The 21,854-nt window shown below is 47.0% G+C and overlaps 1 protein-coding gene across 5 annotated transcripts in view; it reads right to left on the reverse strand.

Annotated features, from left to right (window-relative positions):
• The window catches only part of RIMKLA (ribosomal modification protein rimK like family member A), a 44,107-nt gene that overhangs the window by 14,795 nt on the left and 7,458 nt on the right, over nt 1-21,854 (reverse strand). For 3 of the 5 annotated variants that reach the window (XM_008265465.4, XM_089300858.1, XM_089300856.1), the window contains exons 2-4: nt 12,140-12,370; nt 7,817-7,903; nt 4,150-4,353 (exon numbers count right to left, since the gene is read on the reverse strand). In XM_008265465.4, the coding sequence (XP_008263687.1) occupies nt 4,150-4,353; nt 7,817-7,903; nt 12,140-12,370 (522 nt within the window). Of the gene's footprint in view, nt 1-4,149; nt 4,354-7,816; nt 7,904-12,139; nt 12,371-14,609; nt 14,772-18,246; nt 18,503-21,854 lie in introns of those variants that run through there. The other 2 variants (XM_089300859.1, XM_089300857.1) reach the window with 2 other exon arrangements.

The following is a 21,854-nucleotide window of genomic DNA, read 5'->3' on the forward strand; positions in this document are numbered from 1 at the left end:
TATAGGCATCCGCTGGAGTGCCAGCTGCCCCACTTCCAATCTAGCTACCCTCTGATGCACCTGGGAAAGCAGCAGAAGATGGCCCAAGTGCTTGGGCCCCTGCACCCCCATGGGAGACCTAGAAGAAGCTCCTGGCTCCTGACTTTGAGTTGGCCCAGCTCTAGCTGTTGCTGCCATTTGGGGCATGAACCAGCAGATGGAGGATCTCTTTGTCTCCCTCCACCCCAGATAATTCTGCCTTTCAAGTAAATAAATAAATCTTTTTTTTTTTTTTTAAAGGAGACAGAGAATAGCTGACAGGGACAGCAAGACATGCACCGCCAGGGCTCTCCCAAGAGGCCTGGATGGAAGCCAGGGCACCCTCGGGGAAATCAGTGTGGTCATCTCCTAGCTAGTCTTCCAAAGGCTGATACCTGCTGACGCATCCATGCCACCAAGAAAATAGTCCTATGAGTGGACGAAAACCCATCTGCCCAAAGATGCTGGTGGCAGTATTATTCAAAATACAGGAAAATCACAGTGCCTGAGAAGTGGTGGGCTTTCAATAACATATTTGTTGAATGAAGAAATGAAAATTGTAATCTAAATATCCCACAATAGAAGAAAACAGTATATTTCACAAACAATACTAATGTTTGCAGTTTGTTAATCTCATAGGAAAACACTTAAAAGGATTAAAGACTGTACAAAATGATTGTAACTATGCAAAAAGGTATTTTTTCAGATCAAAAGAAATGACAGGAGCTGATATGGTGCAGGGGGTTAAGCCGCAACTTGTGATGCCAGCATCCACTATCAGAGCACCTGTGTGAGTCCTGGCTGCTTTACATCCTATCCAACTCCGTGCTGATATGCCTGGGAAAGCAGCAGCAGATGGCCTAAGTGCACGGGCCTCTGCCACACACATAGGAGACCTGGATGGAGTTCCAGGCTCCTTCTTTTGGCCTGGACCAGTCCTGACCATTACAGCCATTTGGGGACTGAATCACAAATAGAAGATATTTCTGTCTCTCCCTCTCTTTCTGTCTCTGTTATTATGTCTTTCAAAATAAGTAAATTTGAAAGACAGTCACAGTGGGGCCGGCGCTGTGGCACAGTGGGTTAACACACTGGCCTGAAGCACCAGCATCCCATACGGGTGCCAGTTTGAGACCTGGCTGCTCCACTTCCAATCCAGCTCTCTGCTATGGCCTGGGAAAGCAGTAGAAGATGGCCCAAGTCCTTGGGCCCCTGTACCCATGTGGGAGACCCAGAAGAGGCTCCTGGCTCCTGGCTTCAGATTGGTACAGCTCCAGCTGTTGCAGCCAATTGGGGAGTGAACCATCGGATGGAAGACTTCTCTCTCTCACTCTCTCTCTGCCTCTCTTCTCTCTGTGCAGCTCTGACTTTCCAATAAATAAGTAAATCTTAAAAAGAAAGAAAGAAAGAAAGAAAGAAAGAAAGAAAGAAAGAAAGAAAGAAAGAAAGAAAGAAAGTCAGTCACAGAGCAAGATGGAGGGACAAAAACAGAACCTCCATCCACTGGTTCACTCTCAAATGGCTGCAATGGCTACAGCTGGGCTAGACCAAAGCCAGGAGCCTGAAATTCCATCGAGGGATCCCACATGGCAGCATCCTCTGCTGCCTTCCCAAGTACACCATCTGGGAGCTGGATGGAAAGTGGAGTACCCGGGGCTTGATCTGATGCTTACATGGGATGCCTGCATTACAGGCAGTGGCTTAACCTGTACATCACAACACAAACCCCAGTAAATAAATCTCTAAAAAAGAATGACAGCAAGATGTCCACAGTGGTTGTCTCTAGATGGTGAAGATAATGATTGGATTTTTAATTTGCCTTTGCTGTGTTTCCCAAATTTCTTCACTGAGAATATATTATTTTATGTTTAGGAAAAATAAAATTCTTACTGATTTTTAAGGAGAGATGGAGAGGATTATGAGGCAAAATCCTGCATCAAGGACTGAGAAAGTCTGATTGCTCTTTTTAGTAAAAGTTAGGACCTCAGATTTCATCATTTCCATTTAGTTTCCCTGTAAAGACTTAAGACCTGTATTGAGTCCACTTAGGTCTTTATCTTAACACAGCCCATCCCTTACCTCTGACATTGCATAAGGGAAAGGCTACAACACAAATTTAAAACAGTTTACCAAGAAAAGGAGTAAACAAAATGATTGCTAGCTAAAGAAAGGATTCTTAAAGGTAACTGAAAAAAGACCAAATGATAATGCACAAGGTTAAATATTGCAGCACTATGCACAATTATGAAAATGAAATAACTGGTAAGGCACTTAGTACTGTGTCCACGTGAATCTAACATTCAACTCTATTAACCACTTTATCACAATATCTTAAATGACAACATTAAATGTATTCGAAAGGCAGAGTGACACACATAGAAGGAGAGAGGAGAGAGAGGGAAGACTTTCCATCTGCTGCTTCACTCCCCCAAGGTCTAGGCCGGGCCAAAGCCAGGAGCCTAGAACTCAATCTGGCAGGGGCTGTCTTGGGCCATCTTCCACTGCCTTCCTTGGTGTGTTAGCAGAGAGCTGAATTGGAAGCAAAGTAGCTGGGATAGAAACTGCCACTCTGGTAAAGGATGCCAGTACACAGATGGCAGCTTAACCTGCTGCACCACAATGCTGGCCCCTGCGAGTCTTCTCTGCACTCCCAGCATTTACTACAGACCTCCTGGAACTGCTCAACCAGCACGAATGAAAGAACTGATGAGAGTTTAGGCCTCTATTAGTCACTGCACTTGGTATGCTCATCTGGAGACTTAGGAAATAAAAACTCTAGGTATTTTTTTTCATGTTACCAAGATACAAATTCTTTCACTGAGATTGGCAATAGCTCCTTTGAAAGGGGACAAGAATTTGTATCCCTCTTACAACATTTCCACAGAGAAAACAAACTTTATCAATAGGTTAATAGGATGGGGTTAAGCATAAGCCTCAGCTTTCTAATAGCATGATACAAAAAAGGAAAAGAAGGGGGCAGGCTTTTAGTTTGTTGGTTAAGAAACCCGCACCCTGTATCAGAGTGCCTAGATTCGAGTCCCAGCTTTGCTCCAAATTCCAGCTTCCTGCTAATATGCACCCTGGGAGGCAGCAGGTAAAGATTCAAGCTGTTGGGAGCTCATATTCACATGGAAGCCCTGGATTGAGTCTTTTTTTTTTTTTTTTTTTTTTTTGACAGGCAGAGTGGACAGTGAGAGAGAGAGACAGAGAGAAAGGTCTTCCTTTGCCGTTGGTTCACCTTCCAATGGCTGCCGCGCTGTGGCCGGCGCACCGCGCTGATCCAATGGCAGGAGCCAGGTACTTATCCTGGTCTCCCATGGGGTGCAGGGCCCAAGCACTTGGGCCATCCTCCACTGCACTCCCTGGCCACAGCAGAGAGCTGTCCTGGAAGAGGGGCAACCGGGACAGAATCCGGCGCCCCGACCGGGACTAGAACCCGGTGTGCCGGCACCGCAAGGTGGAGGATTAGCCTAGTGAGCCGCGGCGCCGGCTGGATTGAGTCTTAAGTCCTGGTTTCAGCCCCAACATTTACAGGCATTTGGGGAGTGAACCAGTGGATGGGAGTTTGCTTGCCAACTCTCACTCTCACTGACTTTCAAATAAAAAAAAATTAAAAATTCCTTAAACAAAAGGCAAACAAAATTTTCAATTAAAATGTGAAAGCAAAAAAAAAAAAAAAAAAGATTGTTCTTCCTGCCATTGCTTTCATTTAACTTTTGATTTCTTGCCTAAACTGTTGGAACAGCTTCCACACTCATCTCCCAGCTTCTTGTCTTCTCCCTTCAGTCCATCCTTTACCATCTCTGATGTTTTTCTGAAACGCTGGTCCTCATGCTGCCCCCTGTTTAAACTGTCCAGTCCCAACACCTGTGGGATAGAATATACCCTCACAGTCCTGACGCCCTGGCCTGGTCTCTGTCACAGCACTTACACTCAGACGTCTCCCTCTCACACTGCTGGCTGCCATAGGAGAGGATGTCTCATTCTCACCTGGGAGATCCCAGGACTTAGCAGAGGGTCTGATGACATAGCAGGGATCGGTAAACATTTTCTGAGCAGGTCAAAGACCCTAGGGGAAAATCCTGGTGCCTTCCACGACCAACAGGCCCCCTCTGCGCTTGCCCACCTTACCCAGGGAGCAGTTACTCTGCATCCGCCCATCTGTGGAGCAGCGAAGCATGGAGCCTATCACCTGGCCCCCGACCACCACCACGCGGATGTCTTTTCCGTGGGACTCCTTCACATACTTCTGGAACAGGTAGGGCACGTCATGGCGGATCAGGTGGCAGATGTCTGAGAGGTGATGCTTATCTCTTGCCAGAAAAACAGCCTTTCCTTTAGAAGAAAGACAAGGGGCGAGGGCAGTGGTTAGAGAAGCCTCAGGGCTGTGTCCCTGCTCTCCTGCACCACCCTCACCCCCGGTCCCCATCTCACAGTCAGCGCCTCCCTCGGAACCTGCCTCACTTTGGCCCCTTCTGTTTCTTGGATTGATTCTTGATTTCCCTCACGTCTTAAGACTGCTGACTCTCTCCCTTCCACCACCACTTTTCTTCCAAAGCAAAATCATCATGTTTTCCAAAAACAGAGAGAAGGAGCCAAAATAAGATCCCAAGGATCGAATCCACTCAGTTCCAAAAGCACTTAATTAACATCTCCCATAACCTTGAGGTTGCCCGTTAGACAGGGCCCATGTCTAATTTATTTTTTTTACCCCCCAGACCTCCCATTAGGCTTCACACACAGGCCATATGTCAATCAATATTGATAGACCATAATTAATTGAACATTCTTTGGAGGAATCCCAAACACGAATGGAGAGAGATCAGAAAAGACGAACACAAGGCAGAATGACAAGACATTAAGACAGGCCTGTGCAAGATACCACAGGAGCTCAAAAGGAGAAGCTATAGATGTCCTTCTTCCTTTGAAATCTAAGAAGTATATTTTTATTTGGCTATACTCATAATGGGTAATAGCCTATACTTCTACTGATCTTTGGGAAAAGCGTTCCTTTTTGATTCTAAATTCTGCCTTTTCTGCTTGAAGCCCCTATGCTTTTGTAATCATTCAGCACCTCCTTTCCATTTGCAAATTTGTTAACAGCTCTGAGCAGGGGTTCCTGGTAGGTTTGCTCTGCAAATATGACATGAGCATGTGCCGTCTGAGCGTTCCGTTCAGCAAGTGTTGAACAGAGAGCTGGTCTTCCCAGGTTTTGTGTCGCCATCACACAAGGAGTGGAACTCTTCTGAGCCTCTTAGTAAGAGCAAAGGACATCCGCTCCTAGTGACACATAAGCCTGAAAAGTAAGTAACCTCCAAAACATGCCACAGCCAGGACTTTGTCATTCCTGAAATGACTGGGCCACGGATGCCCATTACAACTGGTGGTACCTTGTCTGAAGCTAGCTAGCTGGCAGGTGATGGGAAGGTGTGCAGTCAGGCGGCAGGCGGTGGCTGCAGCATGGCAGAGGGCCCATAGTGGGTACAAGAGGAAACAGGAGAGGCTCCAGCAAGTGGGTGCCACGCAGCAAGAGTATTTAAGTCTCAATCAGTGAGTGGAGGTGTGTGCAGTTAGCCATCCAGCACTAGGAGACCTAGCCTCTGGCAGTAGATGGCTGGGACTCAGAGGCACTGGGGCTCTTTGGACACTAGGCAGGATCTTCAGCAGAGACAGGGGCTACAGACTGGTTCCTGGCACAGAAGTTCTAATAAAGTTCTAATAAAGGTTTTCTAATAAAGTTCTACTAAAGGTTTGCAGTTAACAAAGGAGCTATAGTTTTAAGACAAGAAAGAAAAAGGAGGTAGGTGAGGAGACACTAGATTAATTATCTACTTTTAAAATTATTATGTCATTTGCATTTCACACTAACCCTACGAAGCCATTACAGTTGCTTGTTCCTGCTCTACAGATGAGAAAAAAAGGGTCTACAGCATTAGCAGCTTTTTCAAGGACAAAGCCTATGCACTCATTGTCTTTTTAGGCTTATTTCATATACAATCATCCCTCTGTATCCAAGGGTTCCACACTCTTATTAAGATGGCAGTACTCCTTGAATTGATCAATAGATTCAATGCACTCCCTATCAAAACTCCAACTTCCTTTTTGGTAGAAACTGATGGGCCAATCCTAACATCCATATGGAAATGCAAAGAAAATAAAATATCTAAAACAATCTTGAAAAGCAAGGACCAAGTTGGGAGCTCATACTTTCCAGTTTTGAAATTTACTACAGAGTTATAATAATCAAGACAGTGCAGCCTGCTATAAGGTGGATAAATATATCAGTGGAATAGAATTGAGAGAAATAAGCTTGCACACATACAGTCAACAGATTTTTGATAAGGGTTCCAAATGTATCGAACAGGGAAAGAATAGTATCTTCTACAAATGGTACTGGAAAAACTGGACATGCACACGCAAAAGAATGAAGATGGACCCCTATCTAACACCATGTACAAAAATTAACGCAGAATGAGTCAAACACCCAAATGTAATGGCTAAAACTACTACAACTCTTTGAAGGAGATATAGATGTAAATCTAAAAACTTGGATTAGGCCAAACACAAAATGACATCAAAAGCACATGAACACTGAAGAGAAAAACACACGGGACCTCTGCATGGTGCCCACTCATTTCTTCCAGTTCAAATTCTACTCTTAAACATGGGTCTCCTTTTCTTCCAGTGAAACCTTCATGGCAGCGTTGAACTCTCCCTCCTCTAGGCTCAAACAGGCCAGTCCATGGATATGTGTGCTATCATGGCCATCACCGCGGATGCAACTGTCTGTCTACAATTGGGAGCTCCTTGACAGCAGCGATTTCTGTCTGCCTCACAGTCCCGACGTAGTAGTAACTACCCACTACATATCTGTCTTGGGTTGCCTCCCCTCACTCCAGATGCCCCGAGCAGTTCTGATGCCATCTGGGATCATAATGAGTGCCTGCCCATACCCTGCAGGGGGACTGCTTTCCGTTCCTCAAGTCCCAGCTGAGTCTCTACTGCGTACCAGGCACTAGAGAGAGCCTTACGTAGACAGGGAAGTTCAGGACCTGGTCCCCACCTGAGAAGCTTACAGATTACAAAAGGGAAAAGGCGCATAAACCCAAAACTAACACAGGCTAGCGGCAGTACAAAGTGCTATGGAAGCAAAAATGGAAGTGCAATGAATTTTGAAGCGAGGAAGACCAGGGACACGGGCGGAAAGGAAACATCTGGAGCTGGCATGAAAGGATGAGCCGACGTTCACCAGGCGGCCAGAGGAAGCCAGCGTTTCCAGCAAAGGGAGGGGCGCACGTGTTTGAAGAGAGGAACAGGCACGGTCTATCTGGTGAACGAGAGATGGGCTGGAATGGTAACAGGTGGGTGCACGTGGCGGGGGGAAGGTTGCAAGGCAGGCCGAGGCTGCGCGCACAGGGCCTTCACGGCCACGATTGGGAAAATGGGTCTTGCTGAACGGCAGCACGGGGGTTTGGGAGGGCTTTTCAGCAAGAATAGATCTCGTTTTTCAGAGAAATGACTGAAAACAAACAAAAACAAACAAACAAAAAAGAAAACAGAGGCACTGGAAGTGGAAGCCAAGCAGAGTCAGGCCAGGATTCTCTTGCGACCTTGCAAGGGGAACCAAAAGCGAGGCCAGCTGGGAAGGACGGGACAGAGCGAGCGGAGAACTACCGACAAGCTCCTCAAGGAGGAGCTCCATTTCTCTGAGCGGCGCTTCGGCCACAATTGATGAGTGTCCTGTGGGGGCAGCGCTGCCCTGCCCAGGGACGGATTACCCAGGAGGAGTAGCACTGACCCCGGTGGCCTCGCGTGCTCTTCACCACAACCGGATAGCCCAGGGGCTCGGCTTCATCAATCATTTTTGAAAAGTCTTCATGCCCACCTGCCAAGAAAAGGTGAAAGTCAGTGAAGGTAGGGCTGGTGGCGCCCCCCCCCCCCCTCCAAGGGCACCAGGCCTCATGTCTCTGATGAAAGCAAGTCAAACCCACTCAACACCTGCAACGCGAAAGGTGGGAGTCGAGATAAGGAAGCCAGCATTTGCTGAGTGCCTTCTACATGCTGCTCCGCACACTCCAGCTCACGCAGGCCTCAGAACAGTCTCATAGGACGTTATCTTGACTGTGGCTGTGGCAGATAGAATTCTCAGACAGTCCCCAAATTCCTACCCTCTGGTGAACGTACCTTGTCTAATGCCTCCTTTTTGACTGGAGAAAGGATTTCACATCTATGATTAAGTTCAAAGTCAGTTGCCTGGGGTAGGCATTGTAAGTGAAGCCTCCACTTGGGACACCTGCATTCATATCAGAGTGCCTAGGGGGGGAGTCTCGCCTCTGTTTCTGAGCGCAGCTTCCTGCTAATGCATACCCTGGGAGGCAGCAGATAATGGCCCCAGTACTTGGGTCCCTACCACCCAAATGGAAGACCCAGATAGAGTTCCCAGCCCCTGGCTTTAGCCTGGCCCAGCCTCAGCTGTGGTTGAGGTTTTTTGGGGGGAGTGAACCAGTGGATGGAGGATCTCTCTCTTTATCCCACCCTCCTCTCTCCTTCTCTGTCATTCTGCCTTTCAAAGAAATAAAACTTTAAAAAGCAATCAGCCATTCACTTTGAGCTTATCAAAAGGCAGATGATCCTTGGTTGGGTCTGACTAATCAGGTGATTCTGATTGCTTTAAAAGGTGATGTGTGGGGGAGGCTCTTCCACTATCTTGAAGGAGCAAACTTTCCTGTAGTGGAGAAGGTGACCTGGCAGAGGATGGCAAACAGCCTGCAGGAGCTGAGAATGGCCCCTGGCTGATGGCCAGCAAGGAGGCGGAGATCTCAGTCCTACAACTCCGCAGAACGGAATGCCAGCAACCAGTCAGTTTAGCAGCAGACCCTGAGCCTCAGATGAGCTCCCACTGACACCTCGAGTTCAGTCTGGTGAGACCTAGGCAGAATACCCAGTGATGGCGTGGTTGGACTTCTGACCCACAGAGAGGTGACCAGTGGGTGTTAAGCTGCTAAGTTTTTAGTGGTTTGTTGTGCAGTAATAGAAAACCAATACCCCAGACACCAAGCCCAGAGGTTTTTCTCAGCCAAAGTGAAGGTCTGAATCTAAAGCCTGAACTGACTCAACTACACTCTTTCAAGCCTTAATTTAAAAATATGCATAGCGATTGTGCATGAAAGTCTCTCTAAATTGTTTTACAAATGCCTTTGGTTTCCTATGCTATGTTGAATGCAAGCTTTTCTTGATAACTCAGCGTCACTGTCATGACCACTAATGACTATACTATAATGCCCATAGGGACTACATTGGCCTACTGTTTAGTGGCACCAAACTAGTGCACTTGCTGCTGCTTGGACCTGGTTTTCATGGTCGTCACTGTCCTTGCTCTTGGACTACCGACTGGGAACTTCTCCCTGGTGTTGGCACACAGCAGGAGTCTCTCTTCCTGCTTCTCCTTGCTGTGGGCTTAGGAAGAACCAAACAACCTGTGAGAGATGTTTCCTGCATGGGGAAAGCTAGGCTCCAGATCAGAGTCTGAAGGGCGTTCTGTACAGCAAGTAAATGAGGCTCAGTACCTGTTGGGATTTGTGATACATATCTGGGTTGCTGGCAGGTTCTTTTGGTTTATTTCCTAGCTCTCAAACACATGCTGGAGAGATACATGTTGTGGGTATAGTGGTGCCTTCTTTTTCTATTATCACTGTAACAAATTACCAAAATGCAGAAGTTTAAATAACAGACCTATCTTCTTACACTGAAGTTATTAGTCTGAAATGGGTCTCCTTGTGCTAAAATTAAAGTGTCCATGGGCTGCATTCTTGTCTGGAAGCTCCAGGAGGAAATCTATCTCCTTGCCTCGTCCAGCTTCTAGGGGTCACCTTCAGCCCTTGGCTCATGGTCCTCTCCCATGTTCAAAACCATGGCGGGCAAAATCCTTCTCGCATCTCATCACTGTGCTCTTCCTCTATAGGCACATCTTCCTCCAACTCTAACTCTTCCACTTCCCTCTTCCTAAGGACACTTACTATGCTAGGCCCACCCATGTAATTCAGGGTAACCTCCTTATTTGAAGGTCACTGATTGGCAGCCTTGACTCCAATAGTAACCTTAATTCTCTCTCACCATGTAACATTACAAATTCATAAATCCCAGGGATTCGGCCATTTGAGGAATCATTGTTCTGCCCACCATGGGTGGCATCATAATTTATCAATTTTTCCAAAGCGAAATACTTAGAAACACTAACAGCCTGCCTTGTTCACCAAAGTGCTAATGATAGAGAAAAAATGGGGAGGCAATGTGGGTGATCGGGGTCTCCTGATAAAGAGGACTTGTTGCAAGAAGGGAATTCCCAACTTCCTGACACCCACTGGTTAACGGAATTCCACTCCAAACACTTTTTTTTCTCACCCTTATAGTGCAGTGAGAGAAGGGTCTTTCTAATCTAAGGCCATCCCTGGCCCTGCCACTCAGACCCCTTTGCTTCTCACTCCTCAGGGATCCTGCATTGTTAAGGTGTGCCCTTGCTGCTGTATCTGCAGCTTCTCCATTCCTAATTCCACCCTCACATGCCGGCCCTATGTTCTATCTTATGTCTAGGTCTTGTCTTTAAGATTTATTTAATTAATTAATTAATTTAGAAAAGCAGAGTGACAGAGAGAGGAAGAGACAGAGACAGAGACAGAGAGAGATCTTTCACTCACCAGTTCACTCCCCAAATGGCCACAATAACTAGTTCTGGGCCAGGCTGAGACCAGGAACCAGGATCTCCTTCATGGTCTCCCACATGAGTCGCAGGGACCCAAGACCTTGGGCCATTTTCAGTTGCCTTCCCAGACACCTTACCAGGGAACTGGATCAGAAGTGGGGCTGCCAGGACTTTAACTGGCATTCTGAAATGGGATGCTAGGGTTGCAAGCAGCGGCTTAACCTGTTGCACCAGAGTGCTGGCCCCTAGGTCTTTTCTGTATTCCACTCTCTGCTTAGATTACTCTCACTTCCCCCTTCCTTTAGCTGGATGACTTCAGCTTATTTAGATGCTCTCATCTAGGCAGCCTTCCTCCATGTCTTATAAACAGCATTATGTACGCACTCTGGTCCATCCGCACTAACTCCTACAGGACACTTACCACACTACATGGAAACTGCGTGCTTACTTGTTGTCTTCTGCCTCTGGTGAAGTGGGGATGCCTTGAGGACAGACTCTCTTACAGCCACGGCCTAGGGCTAGTGTGGCGGTCAGCACACAGTGTGTACCAGCTACATATTTAATAATGATGCCTCACAGAGAGAAAGGTGCGAAGGAACAGACTCCACTGAACAGGCTCACATTCAAAAAACAACAAAAGGGGCTGGCGCTGCAGCTCACTAGGCTAATCCTCCGCCTTGCGGTGCCAGCACACCGGGTTCTAGTCCCGGTCAGGGTGCCGGATTCTGTCTCGGTTGCCCCTCTTCCAGGCCAGCTCTCTGCTATGGCCCAGGAAGGCAGTGGAGGATGGCCCAAGTGCTTGGGCCCTGCACACCATGGGAGACCAGGATAAGTACCTGGCTCCTGCCATTGGATCAGCACGGTGCGCCGGCCGCAGTACACCGGCCGCGGCAGCCATTGGAGGGTGAGCCAACAGCAAAGGAAGACCTTTCTCTCTGTCTCTCTCTCACTGTCCACTCTGCCTGTCAAAAAACAAAAACAAAAACAAACAAAAAAAAAACAATAACAACAACAAAAGAGTGAGCCTTTGGTCTAGCATTTAAGACACGGTTGGTCCTTTACCAGAGTGCCTGGGGTTTGACGCCCAGCTCTGGCTCCTGGTTCCAATTTCTTACTAATGTGGATCCTGGGGGGCAGTGGTGTTGGCCCAAGTAATCGGATTCCTGCCACCTATGTGGAAGAACTGGATGGAGTTCCCAGCTCTTGGCTTCAGCCTCCAATCATCACAAACATTTAGGGAGCAAACTAGTAGATGGAAGCAGGTGCCCTTGCTCTCTTTTTCTCTCTCTCTCTTCCTTTCAAGTAAATAAATAAAGACTAAAAAGTTAGCAAGAAACACTAGAAGGTTTCTGGGGGAGAAAAGACATGAGGATGCAGGTGGTTTGGAAAGCTAAGTTCCAATCTGATTTCAAGGAAACTCACCATAGGAGAAGGTGTCTGGCATAGGGACCCCATGTCCAGCCAATTCTTGAAATGTCCAGAATTTGTTGATACAGTTTAAGATGCTCTGTGGGCGGTTGACCAAGCGGCAGCCGAGCTTCTCCAGGTGTCGCAGGACAGTGATGTCACTGTCTGACTGCACTGAGGGTGTGGATACCCGCACAAGCACCACGTCCGGGAAGGTGGTGAGGGCCTTCTGGTTCAGCTGGAGTCCTGCAGCCCAAGGGAAAAAGTGAGCTCTGCGCTTGCCTTCACTTATCCACCAGAAGACAACAGAATCTTCAAGACTGAACCCAGTCGGTAAAGAGCCTCCAAATGGCCACCTGGATGTCTTGATGTAACAAGGAAACCCTACAGCCAGCCCTAAACTCCAAGTGCATGGGCAGAGCATGGTCATGGTGAAGCACGAAGGAATGAACAGAGAAACAAAAGCAGCAGCCCATCAAGAGCAGTGCAAGTTAGAGGAATCCACGGTAGATATATAGACCAGAGCATGGCTTCCACATGGGACTAGTATCCCCCAAAGAGTGATGGCTTGGGAGGCTGAAGACTTCATGAAGAGCAGTAGTGTAGTCCACTTCAGGAACCCCAACCACTCCCATGGCTTGATCTCCGAAAGCCTGTCCCACTGGAATAGTGCTCAACCACTTAAATGATTTTATGAGTATCATTCATGCACAAGTGTCCATGTTAAGTGGACAAACAGGACACACAATTATAATAATGCATTAAGGTCTCACTATGTAAACAGATACAAGTTGGAAAAGGTAGAAGGAAATATACCAACATTTCAACAGTAGATAAGGGGATTACAGGAAATTTTTGTATTTTATAGTTATCTGTATTTTCCAAAATTTCTCCAAATGTATATTACCTTTATAACAAAAAAAGATCTTTGTAATCAATCCACTAAAAATCAATTCAACATTAAACAAAATTAGAATGTACCCAAAGGCAATTGAAGCATATGGTGATGAGATCCGAGATTGTATTATAGTGTGTTAACTGGGACTGTTTAGCTTGAAGTGAGAACTCAGAAGGACATGAGCATGGTCTTGCCATCATGGAAGGGCCTCTGTGCAGAAGTATTATCAGACTTGTCTTCTATAAGCCCAAGAGACAGAGCTATCCAAAAGAGCAATATTTTGTCTGTGTTCACTGCTGTGTCCTCAGCCTTGCAACAGTGCCTGGTGCATGGCAGGCACTCAATGTTTCTTGAACAGAAACTACAGGGAGACAGATTTGGGTTCAGCGAAAGGGATACCTTCCCACTCCCTTAGGGTAGAATGGGTTGAGACTTGCTGGTCCTGGGAGGATGGTGTAGAGGAAGGCAAGGATGGGAGGGGCTCCCAACAACTGGCTAGCTCCCCTTCGGCCTTGAAGCCTACAGTTTCTATGACCCTAAGTATCACCTAGGCTTCTATCATGCACCCAACAACTGGGATAGAATGATGGAGGCAGGGTACGGGATGGGTAGGGCAATGAGAAGTGAGTTTGAGAAATTCCCTGGTCTACCTTAAAGAGTCTCTCAGGTACTCTAAAGAAAACCTTCAAGACATTCTTTACACAACCACTTGACAGGTCTTGACCTAAAGCACCTTCTATTTCGTAAGTGATATCTCACCATACATTGCATAACCCCAACAAGACAGGAGGTGCAAATGAAGTTACAGTCTCTCCATCGGGGGTTGAAGAAATCAATACAAAAGCTCAAAGTTGAGAAGGAAGGGAAAAAAGCTCTAGGCACAAAAATGAAAAATCACAACACAAACGCTCTCAGTGGTTCTCACGCACACATTTTCCTTGCTCTGGGAGAGAGATGGTTTTTAAGACCTTCTGTTGATAATATGAACCTAAGGAAGCAGCACCTACATCTCTGAGATGATTTATAAAGAGCATCCAGGTTTTCTGGACTTTCCCATCAGAAACTGTTGTTTATATACACACTTCTGTTCTCTGAAAAATTCCTTTGCCATTTGCAGCCCTTGGGGAAAATAATACAGAAGAGGAGGCAGGGAGTGGGGGTAGGAAACCCTGTGTAATATACACAAGATTGGCAGGAGTGTTCAAGTTGGTGAAGATGGTAAATAAATACACAACACCCAGGACAGCACTGCATGGTGAGATAATAGATAAATGCTCTGAACACTATAAAACGCTATACATAGGCAAGCCACCGGCATCATTATCGCACAGATGTTCTACTAAGCAGGGTAGGACAACTTATGGTACCATCTGATGAGAAAAAAGGCTTTGCAACAGAAAAGTGACCTAGAGAAATGAGAAGCGGCAGAAATGTCTGGCCTTCAAATCCCAACACTGAGACCACAGACAGACACTTACACTTCTAAATGGGAAGGGAAAGAGTCAATCACTTCTGGAAATACCAACCACAAGTGGACAGACAGCTCAGCCTCAGCAAGCAGAGTCACATACACCTAGGAAGTCTTACCAGGACTTCATCTCTCTTCTCCAAAGGGAAATCTTTGGGCCTGGCTCATCCCAACTGAAGCCTTTAATAAATGCAGAATGGCACGGGCTCCCCCAGGCAGTTAGGTCTGATGGCTGACTCCTGCTGGCTGGCCAGCCCTGTGCGGAGGGTTTGGGGACACACCTGCAAAACTAGTTAGAGTCAGCCCTCCAGATCTGCGGGTTCCACATCTGCAGATTCAACCAAACATTCAGAAAAAATGTTTCTTCCTCTGTGTTCAACATGTACAGGCATTTTCCCTTTCCCGTTATTTTGTAAACAATACAGTACAACAACTATTTGCATAGCAATCACATTGTATTAGGTATACACAATCTGGAGATGACTGTAGGTATACAGGAGGACAGAGGCCAATGGTATGCAAATACTACACCATTTAATATAAAGCATTTGAGCATCCTCCAAGGGTCCTGAAACCAGTCCCTACTGGATTCATTGACACAGTTCTGCCATCCTTGCTATGGGCAACCTTACTTCCCCCTGCTCTTTCCCATTGTCTTCACTGACATATTTCTAGAAGCAGTGGACAAGCAGCTGCCCACTCATAGTGGCTTCAGTGGGGGGCAGCAGGTACACACAGCAATGCCCCAAAACAACTTGACTTCAAGGCTGGCCTTGGCAGACCTGTCTGTGAAGTCTAAGACCTTTAGCCACTTGGGAAATCTCTGCTCCTTTTCCCCATTACCATCCCCTCTCAGGAAAGGACCTGGTGAACTTGATAGAGGATGGAGCTCAATGTGACACCTTTCCCAGGGTCAAAATCCCACTACAATCTCGAGGCCTCAAAGGGCTGCCACAGGACATTAGGATGGGGCTCAGCGCCCACAGGCAACAGTAAGAGGCTCCTGCCCTTGAGTAACAAGGGATTTCAGGTGATTGAGCGCCCTGGAGGTCTGGGGCATCACCTTAACTCAGAGCCAAGGTGCCTCTGGGATATCTAGGATCTCCCAGACTTCTGCATTCACCTGGAGACTTACTAAATTTAGCCTCACACCACTTTAAAAAAAAAAAAAATCATTCTCTCCCTAAACAGATCAGTAAGATAACAGCAGAGAAAAGATCAGTTCCCACACTGGTTAGTACCGTGACCTATGGGCAACCTAGTCTAAATTAACTTTTTGAAACCAAAATATATTTTCCCCACATTACTTCCAAAAAGAATAATCTACTTTCACAGGTAATTCTATGCTGATTTTCTTTCTAAACTTTCTATTTATGTCTGAAAATATTTTAAATATTTTAAACTTTAAAATTTCCTTTTATGTTTGAAAATATTTTAAACATGAGATATAATACCAGGAAAACTTTTCCCAAAGAACTGAGTCTTGGGGCCAGCACTGTTACGCAGCAGCCCAAGCCTGCAGCACCGGCATCCCATATGGGCACTGGTTCGAGTCCTGGCTGCTCCACTTCCAATCCAGCTCTCTGTCATGGCCTGGGAAAGTAGCACCCATGAAGGAGACTCGGAAGAAGCTCCTGGCTTTGGATCAGCTCAGCTCCGGCCATTATAGCCATTTAGGGAGTGAACCAACGGATGGAAGACCTCTCTCATTCTCTCTCTGGCTCTATCTCTATCTGTAATTCTGTCTTTCAAATAAATAAAATAAATCTTAAAAAAAAGAACTGAGTCTTTTTTCTAACCCATATACTGGGTTAAGTTAAATTCTACAAAAGTAGATTTTTGCATTTACACATGCAATAACAAAAAAGTATACTTCATAATAAAGAAAACTAGCTTTAGAAATAATCAAATCCTTATTGGAAACAAGAACTCCAAAACCACTTTCAGTCATTCCTACTCACGGAGGGAAGCACAGGCACAGATTGCAAAAGGTGCCAGGATTCCGATTGGAATTCAGCTGACATCTTGATTGAGCATCTGTTTTGAGGAATTTCCTAAGAAATTTCACATATATTATCGCCTTTCACTTAAAGACATCTTACAATCCAGATCCTTGAACAGATTTGACTGTCCACGTCTGTGCGTGTACATAAAACTGACACACAATGGGTCACCACCACCCAACCTGTGCATACTCATTCACGTGTGCCTGCCCACACATCCTTGGCTTCACAAACGGGAGCTTCTGGTTCCTGGTGTGCTGGAGAAACCCTGCATGTACAAAGCAGGCATCAGGAAATGACAGAACCCTGTAGCGTAAGAGCAAGCAGGAACCTCCCTGATGGCACTTTTTAGAACCGTGAGTTAGCAGGATCATGTTCACAGTGGCTGGTAGTACTGCTCTAAAAGTTGCCAGAAAGAAATCAATAATATGAGGGTATTTACTAAGGTCTGTGGACAATGGAATGAAAAGATCCATCTATTTTGGTGCAAAAAAATTGAAATCTGTGCACACCCCCGCTCTTCAAAAGTTCATGGGAATGCATGGATTTGAAACATTGTTTCTACCAAAATGAGCTTATCTTTTAATTCAATTTTCCACAAACTTTTTGAAGCTCCCCACAAGCAGTAAGTAATCCATTTAGCATTTCAAATGATCTCGTGTTTGGGGAAGATGTGGATCCAAATAGCACCTGACTCATGTCACTCTCCAGTTTTCCCCTCATTTTTTTTTTTTTAAAGATTTTATTTATTTGAGAGATAGAGTTACAGACAGTGAGAGGGAGAGACAGAGAGAAAATTCTTCCTTCCACTGGTTCACTCCCCAAATAGATGCAATGGCCAGGCTGTGCTGATCTGAAGCCAGGAGCCAGGTGTTTCTTCCAAGTCTCCCAGTGGGTGCAGGGGCCCAAGAACTTGGGCCATCTTTCACTGCTTTCTCAGGCCATTAGCAGGGAGCTGGATCAGAAATGGAACAGCCAGGACTCGAACCCACGCCCATATGGGATGCCGGCACTGCAGATGGAGGATTAATCTACTGCACCATAGCCTGTCCTCCCTGCCCCCATTTCTTAATTCTACTCTATCCCCACATTTCCTCATAAGGAAGTTATTTTTATTCTTGAGATGCTATCCCCAATTCTCTTTCCCTTTTAAACTTTGCTAAAATGCCTGAAGAAATTGCTCCTCCATCTCATTGAAACCCACAGCTATTTATGTGGCCACTTTCTCTTTCCACTAATTGCTATTTTGAGGTCATCTAATTTAATGCAACCTTTATTGAGTTTTTGGGATGAGTCACATCCACTACCAAGCAGGAACACATAGCTGAACCAGGCAGTCTCGGCCCACCAGGAGCTTACAGTCTCCTCATGGAGCGAGATGGAGACACAACTTCAACGTTCAGCCATTCACTCGCTCAACATCCATTTATTATTTCATGAATTCATTCTGTGAATGTTTACTTAGCAGGTACTTTGGGCCAAGCCCAGTGTTAGTTTGGGTTTCCCCAGAAGAACACCCTGAGACAAAGGTTTAGTGAAAGCAGCCTATCTGGGTGGTAGTTTCAGGAGATATTGGTAGGACAGCAGTGCAGGGGGTGGGACAAATGACAGGTTGTGTGTTAGCAAGAGCAGTGTCCCTCCTGGCGCTCAACCTGACTGAGGAACTCCAGGAAATGGTTCAGTACACACCCATCAGTTGTCCCATGAGAGGGGCGAGAGAGCTGGTGATCTAGAACTTTTATACACAACTCACTGTTTGGCTGAGGCTGCTTGGGGGACCTGGTGCTCACTCCCTGGCCCTTCTGAGGTCACGCAGGTGTGGGTAGAGTGAGCTCCAGGGACCAGAGGAAGCCAGACAGAGGTGCAGGTGCTGGTGGTCAGAAGCAGGTCCAGTGAAGCCAGATGGAAAGGGCCAGAGGCCGCGGGAAGGGCGCTAACAGGTAAGGTACAGGTATCACCTTAAGGACGTGAGCGTGAAGGAGTATGGGTGAAACAAACACCAGCCCTGGAATTTCAGAAGACCACACTACGGTGATTAATGTCATGTGCTCGGCACAGAGCACCAGGTGTTAAGAAGAGTGATTGGCCTTGCCTGGGCAGGCGGCGGGGGAGAGAAGGCCGCTGATTAGCCCACCATGTGCTAAATGCTCTAACAAGCCCGTACATCAGGGCCCAGTTGAGATCTGTGCAGGAAGGAGTAGTTAGCACGATGACCTCTGCCCAGGGAAAGAGAATGGAGGTGACTGCAGAACGGAGATGCTGAGGCCTAGGGCCTCTGGGCTCTGTAGGAACGTGTGAAACCAGCAAACATGGACTGTTTACCTCTCGGAAACGGATCAGTGGCAAAGGTGTGGAAGCACATAAGCTCTGAGCTCGGGCGTAACTCGGGGCTAACGTAAGTTCTCGCAAAGGCCTTTCAGGAAGCGGAGGCAGGGCGAAGTCCTGGCCTTCAAGCCAGAGACCTCTTTCATTCCTTGCTTAGCAAGACACAGCAATCCCTCTGGGTCTCAGTTTCCTCTTCTATAAAACGAAAGGGTGCCAGCACCTAGCAAACCCTCCTCTTCCCCACCACTACCTCACCAACACTATCCTTGCAACTGGGAAGACAAATCTCATCAAGTCCTTTAGCCCTGTTCACATTGTCACCCAAGGTTCCAGGCTCCAAGGCCACGGCCTCTCCCTGGACTCCAGACCCCGTGTGGCTCTGACACTGCCTTTTGCAGCCCCACCTTCCACCCTTTCACCCACTGTGCCCTCTGGAACTCAGTGGACAACAAATACCCCTATCCTTAGCATTCTTCATGAGCCTTCCCCCACCTTCCTGTCCCAGGTCCCACGGAACCCCGCCTCTCCTGTGTCACAGCTGTCCCAACAGCCCTCCTGGCTGTGGCCATTTTCTCTCCTTTTCCCTCCAGGTGCTTTGACAGACGTCCTCTCTCCCTGAAGTCACCAAACCATTTGTCTGCTCTCTCCCCTGAAGCACCCAGCTTCACGCTCACAGGACCACGCAACACATCACCCGTCCCTGTGCAAGGTGTCTGTGGGACCTTGGGTCACTCTCTTCTGTCACTAAAGCTTTAGCTCCAGACTCACTGTTACACAGTCACACACGGTAGGGATTTCAGTGTTCCCACGGGGGATCCTTCCAGTGCCCAGGCCTCTCAGTTTCTCAGTTCATTTCCCACAAGCATCTTGTCTACCATCTACCGCAACCACCACTTCCTGCTACATTCTAGACTTCATGGGCTCATCACAATTCCCAATCTAGTGCCCCCACCTCACCCGCACTTCGACCCCACCGGGAACTACCATGCACTCATCCCCCATATTTTCACTGTCCCTCACTCCCTTCAGACCCTCACTCCCCTTCTTACTCCAGTTAAACTCCATGGTCAACACCATAATCACTCCCTTATCTATAGCCTCAATTCTTCGCACCCATTTCTTACTTGGCTAAACTACAACACTAGTCAGAATGATCCAACTATTTCCTGTATGCTCTTTTTTTTTTTTTTTAAGATTTTATTTATTTGTTTGACAGGTAGAGTTACAGACAGTGAGAGAGACAGAAAGGTCTTCCCTCTGCTGGTTCACCCCCCAAATGGCCGCAATGGCCGGAACTGCGCTGATCCGAAGCCAGGAGCCAGGTGCTTCTCCCTGGTCTCCCATGCGGGTGCAGGGGCCAAAGCACCTGGGCCATCTTCCACTGCCTTCCCGGGCCACAGCAGAGAGCTGGACTGGAAGAGGAGCAACCGGGACTAGAACCGGTGCCCACATGGGATGCTGGCGCTGCAGGCGGAGGATTAACCAAGTGAGCCATGGTGCTGGCCCTCTGTGCCCTCTTTTTCTATGGAACATTCTTGGAGAAAAACACAAACCTGCTGGTCTCAATAGCACCCTTAATGCTGCCTGATAATAGAAGTGTATTCCCTAAGCCATTTCACATTTTTTCTCTTGCTGCTTCAAACGTTCACTGCTTCCTTTTACCTTCTCGTTCTCACCCTTCCTATTTCAATGTAAAAACTTAAAGCAATCAGAAAGACTTCTCTGTAAGCTCCCACTATCTAACCACCTTTTTGCACCCATGACAAATAGGTTTCTCCACTTCTTACAAAAGTGGTGCTGTCCTTTCTCCTAGCCTAGACCAACCCCTCACATCCACTTAAGGCACCATTCCTGCCATCTGCCTCTCCTGTCTCATCAACTTCTCCCTTGGTGTTGGAACATCAACAACAGCATAGCAACAGGCCCTGTTTCCCTCTTCTTTAAAGAAAAGTCTCGCAATCCCACATCCCCTCTGAGCGTTCAGCCTATCTTCATCTTTCCTTTTCAATGAAATGCCAAAGACTGTGTATATGGACTGTTTCCCATCACTTCACGGAAATTGCTGTTATTAAGACCTGCTAAACTCCTATGGCTAAATCAATTCTCATTCCTCATCTTACTTGGTCTACCAGCGACACTGGACACTATCTGACCATATCATCATTGTTTTTAATTTTTTAAGATTTATTTATCTGAAAGGCAAAAGGCGACAGAGAAGGAAGGAGAGGGAGAGGAATATCTTCCATCTTCAAGTTCACATCTGAAATGGCTGTAATAGCTAGGTCTGGGCCCGACCAAAGCCAGGAGCCAGAAACTTCCTTGGGGTCTCCCAAATGGGTGGTAGGAGCCTAGACACTTGGGCCACCTTCTACTGTCTTCCCAGGTGCATTGGCAGGAAGCTGTATCTGAAGTGGAGCAGCCAGGACTCCAACCCATGTTCATATGCGATGCTGGCATCACAGGAGGTAGTTTACCCTGCTGTGCCACGATGCCAGACCCAATATCATCCTCCTTGAGCTGCTTTCTCCACTTGCCTTCCAGCACACCACACTCTCCTCTTAGCTGTTCCTCCTCCTCTCCTTACACACTGGAGCCCAGAGCTCAGCCCTTGGACCCTCGCCTTTCTATCTCTAGTCATTCCCCTGGGAAGTGGATAGAGAGGTTTCTACTTTGCTATCTCCAGGCCAGGCCTTTCTCTGGAACCCCAGCCTCTACTGTAAGTTGTCTTACTTCTATCTGGGTGTCTTACAGGCATCTCCAGGTGAGTCCTAACACTCAGCACCTGCCAAACCTACTCTCCTCTCAACCTTCCCATGAAAGTCAAAGCCATATCTGATTCTTCCAGCTGCTCAAGCCAAAAACACTGGAGACCTCCTTGACTAGTCTTTCCTACACATCCAATGTCTGATCCAGTGGGAAAATCCTGAAAATTTTGTCTTCAAAACCAGGTCACTTTCCTCCTCCTCCCCTAGAATCATCCTAGTCCAACAATCACCTCTCACCTGAATTGTAGCAACAACCTGCTAAGCCATCTCC

This window comes from Oryctolagus cuniculus, chromosome 7 (assembly GCF_051225735.1).
Source record: "Oryctolagus cuniculus isolate XC-2025 breed Fujian yellow rabbit chromosome 7, ASM5122573v1, whole genome shotgun sequence".
Lineage (NCBI taxonomy): Eukaryota > Metazoa > Chordata > Mammalia > Lagomorpha > Leporidae > Oryctolagus > Oryctolagus cuniculus.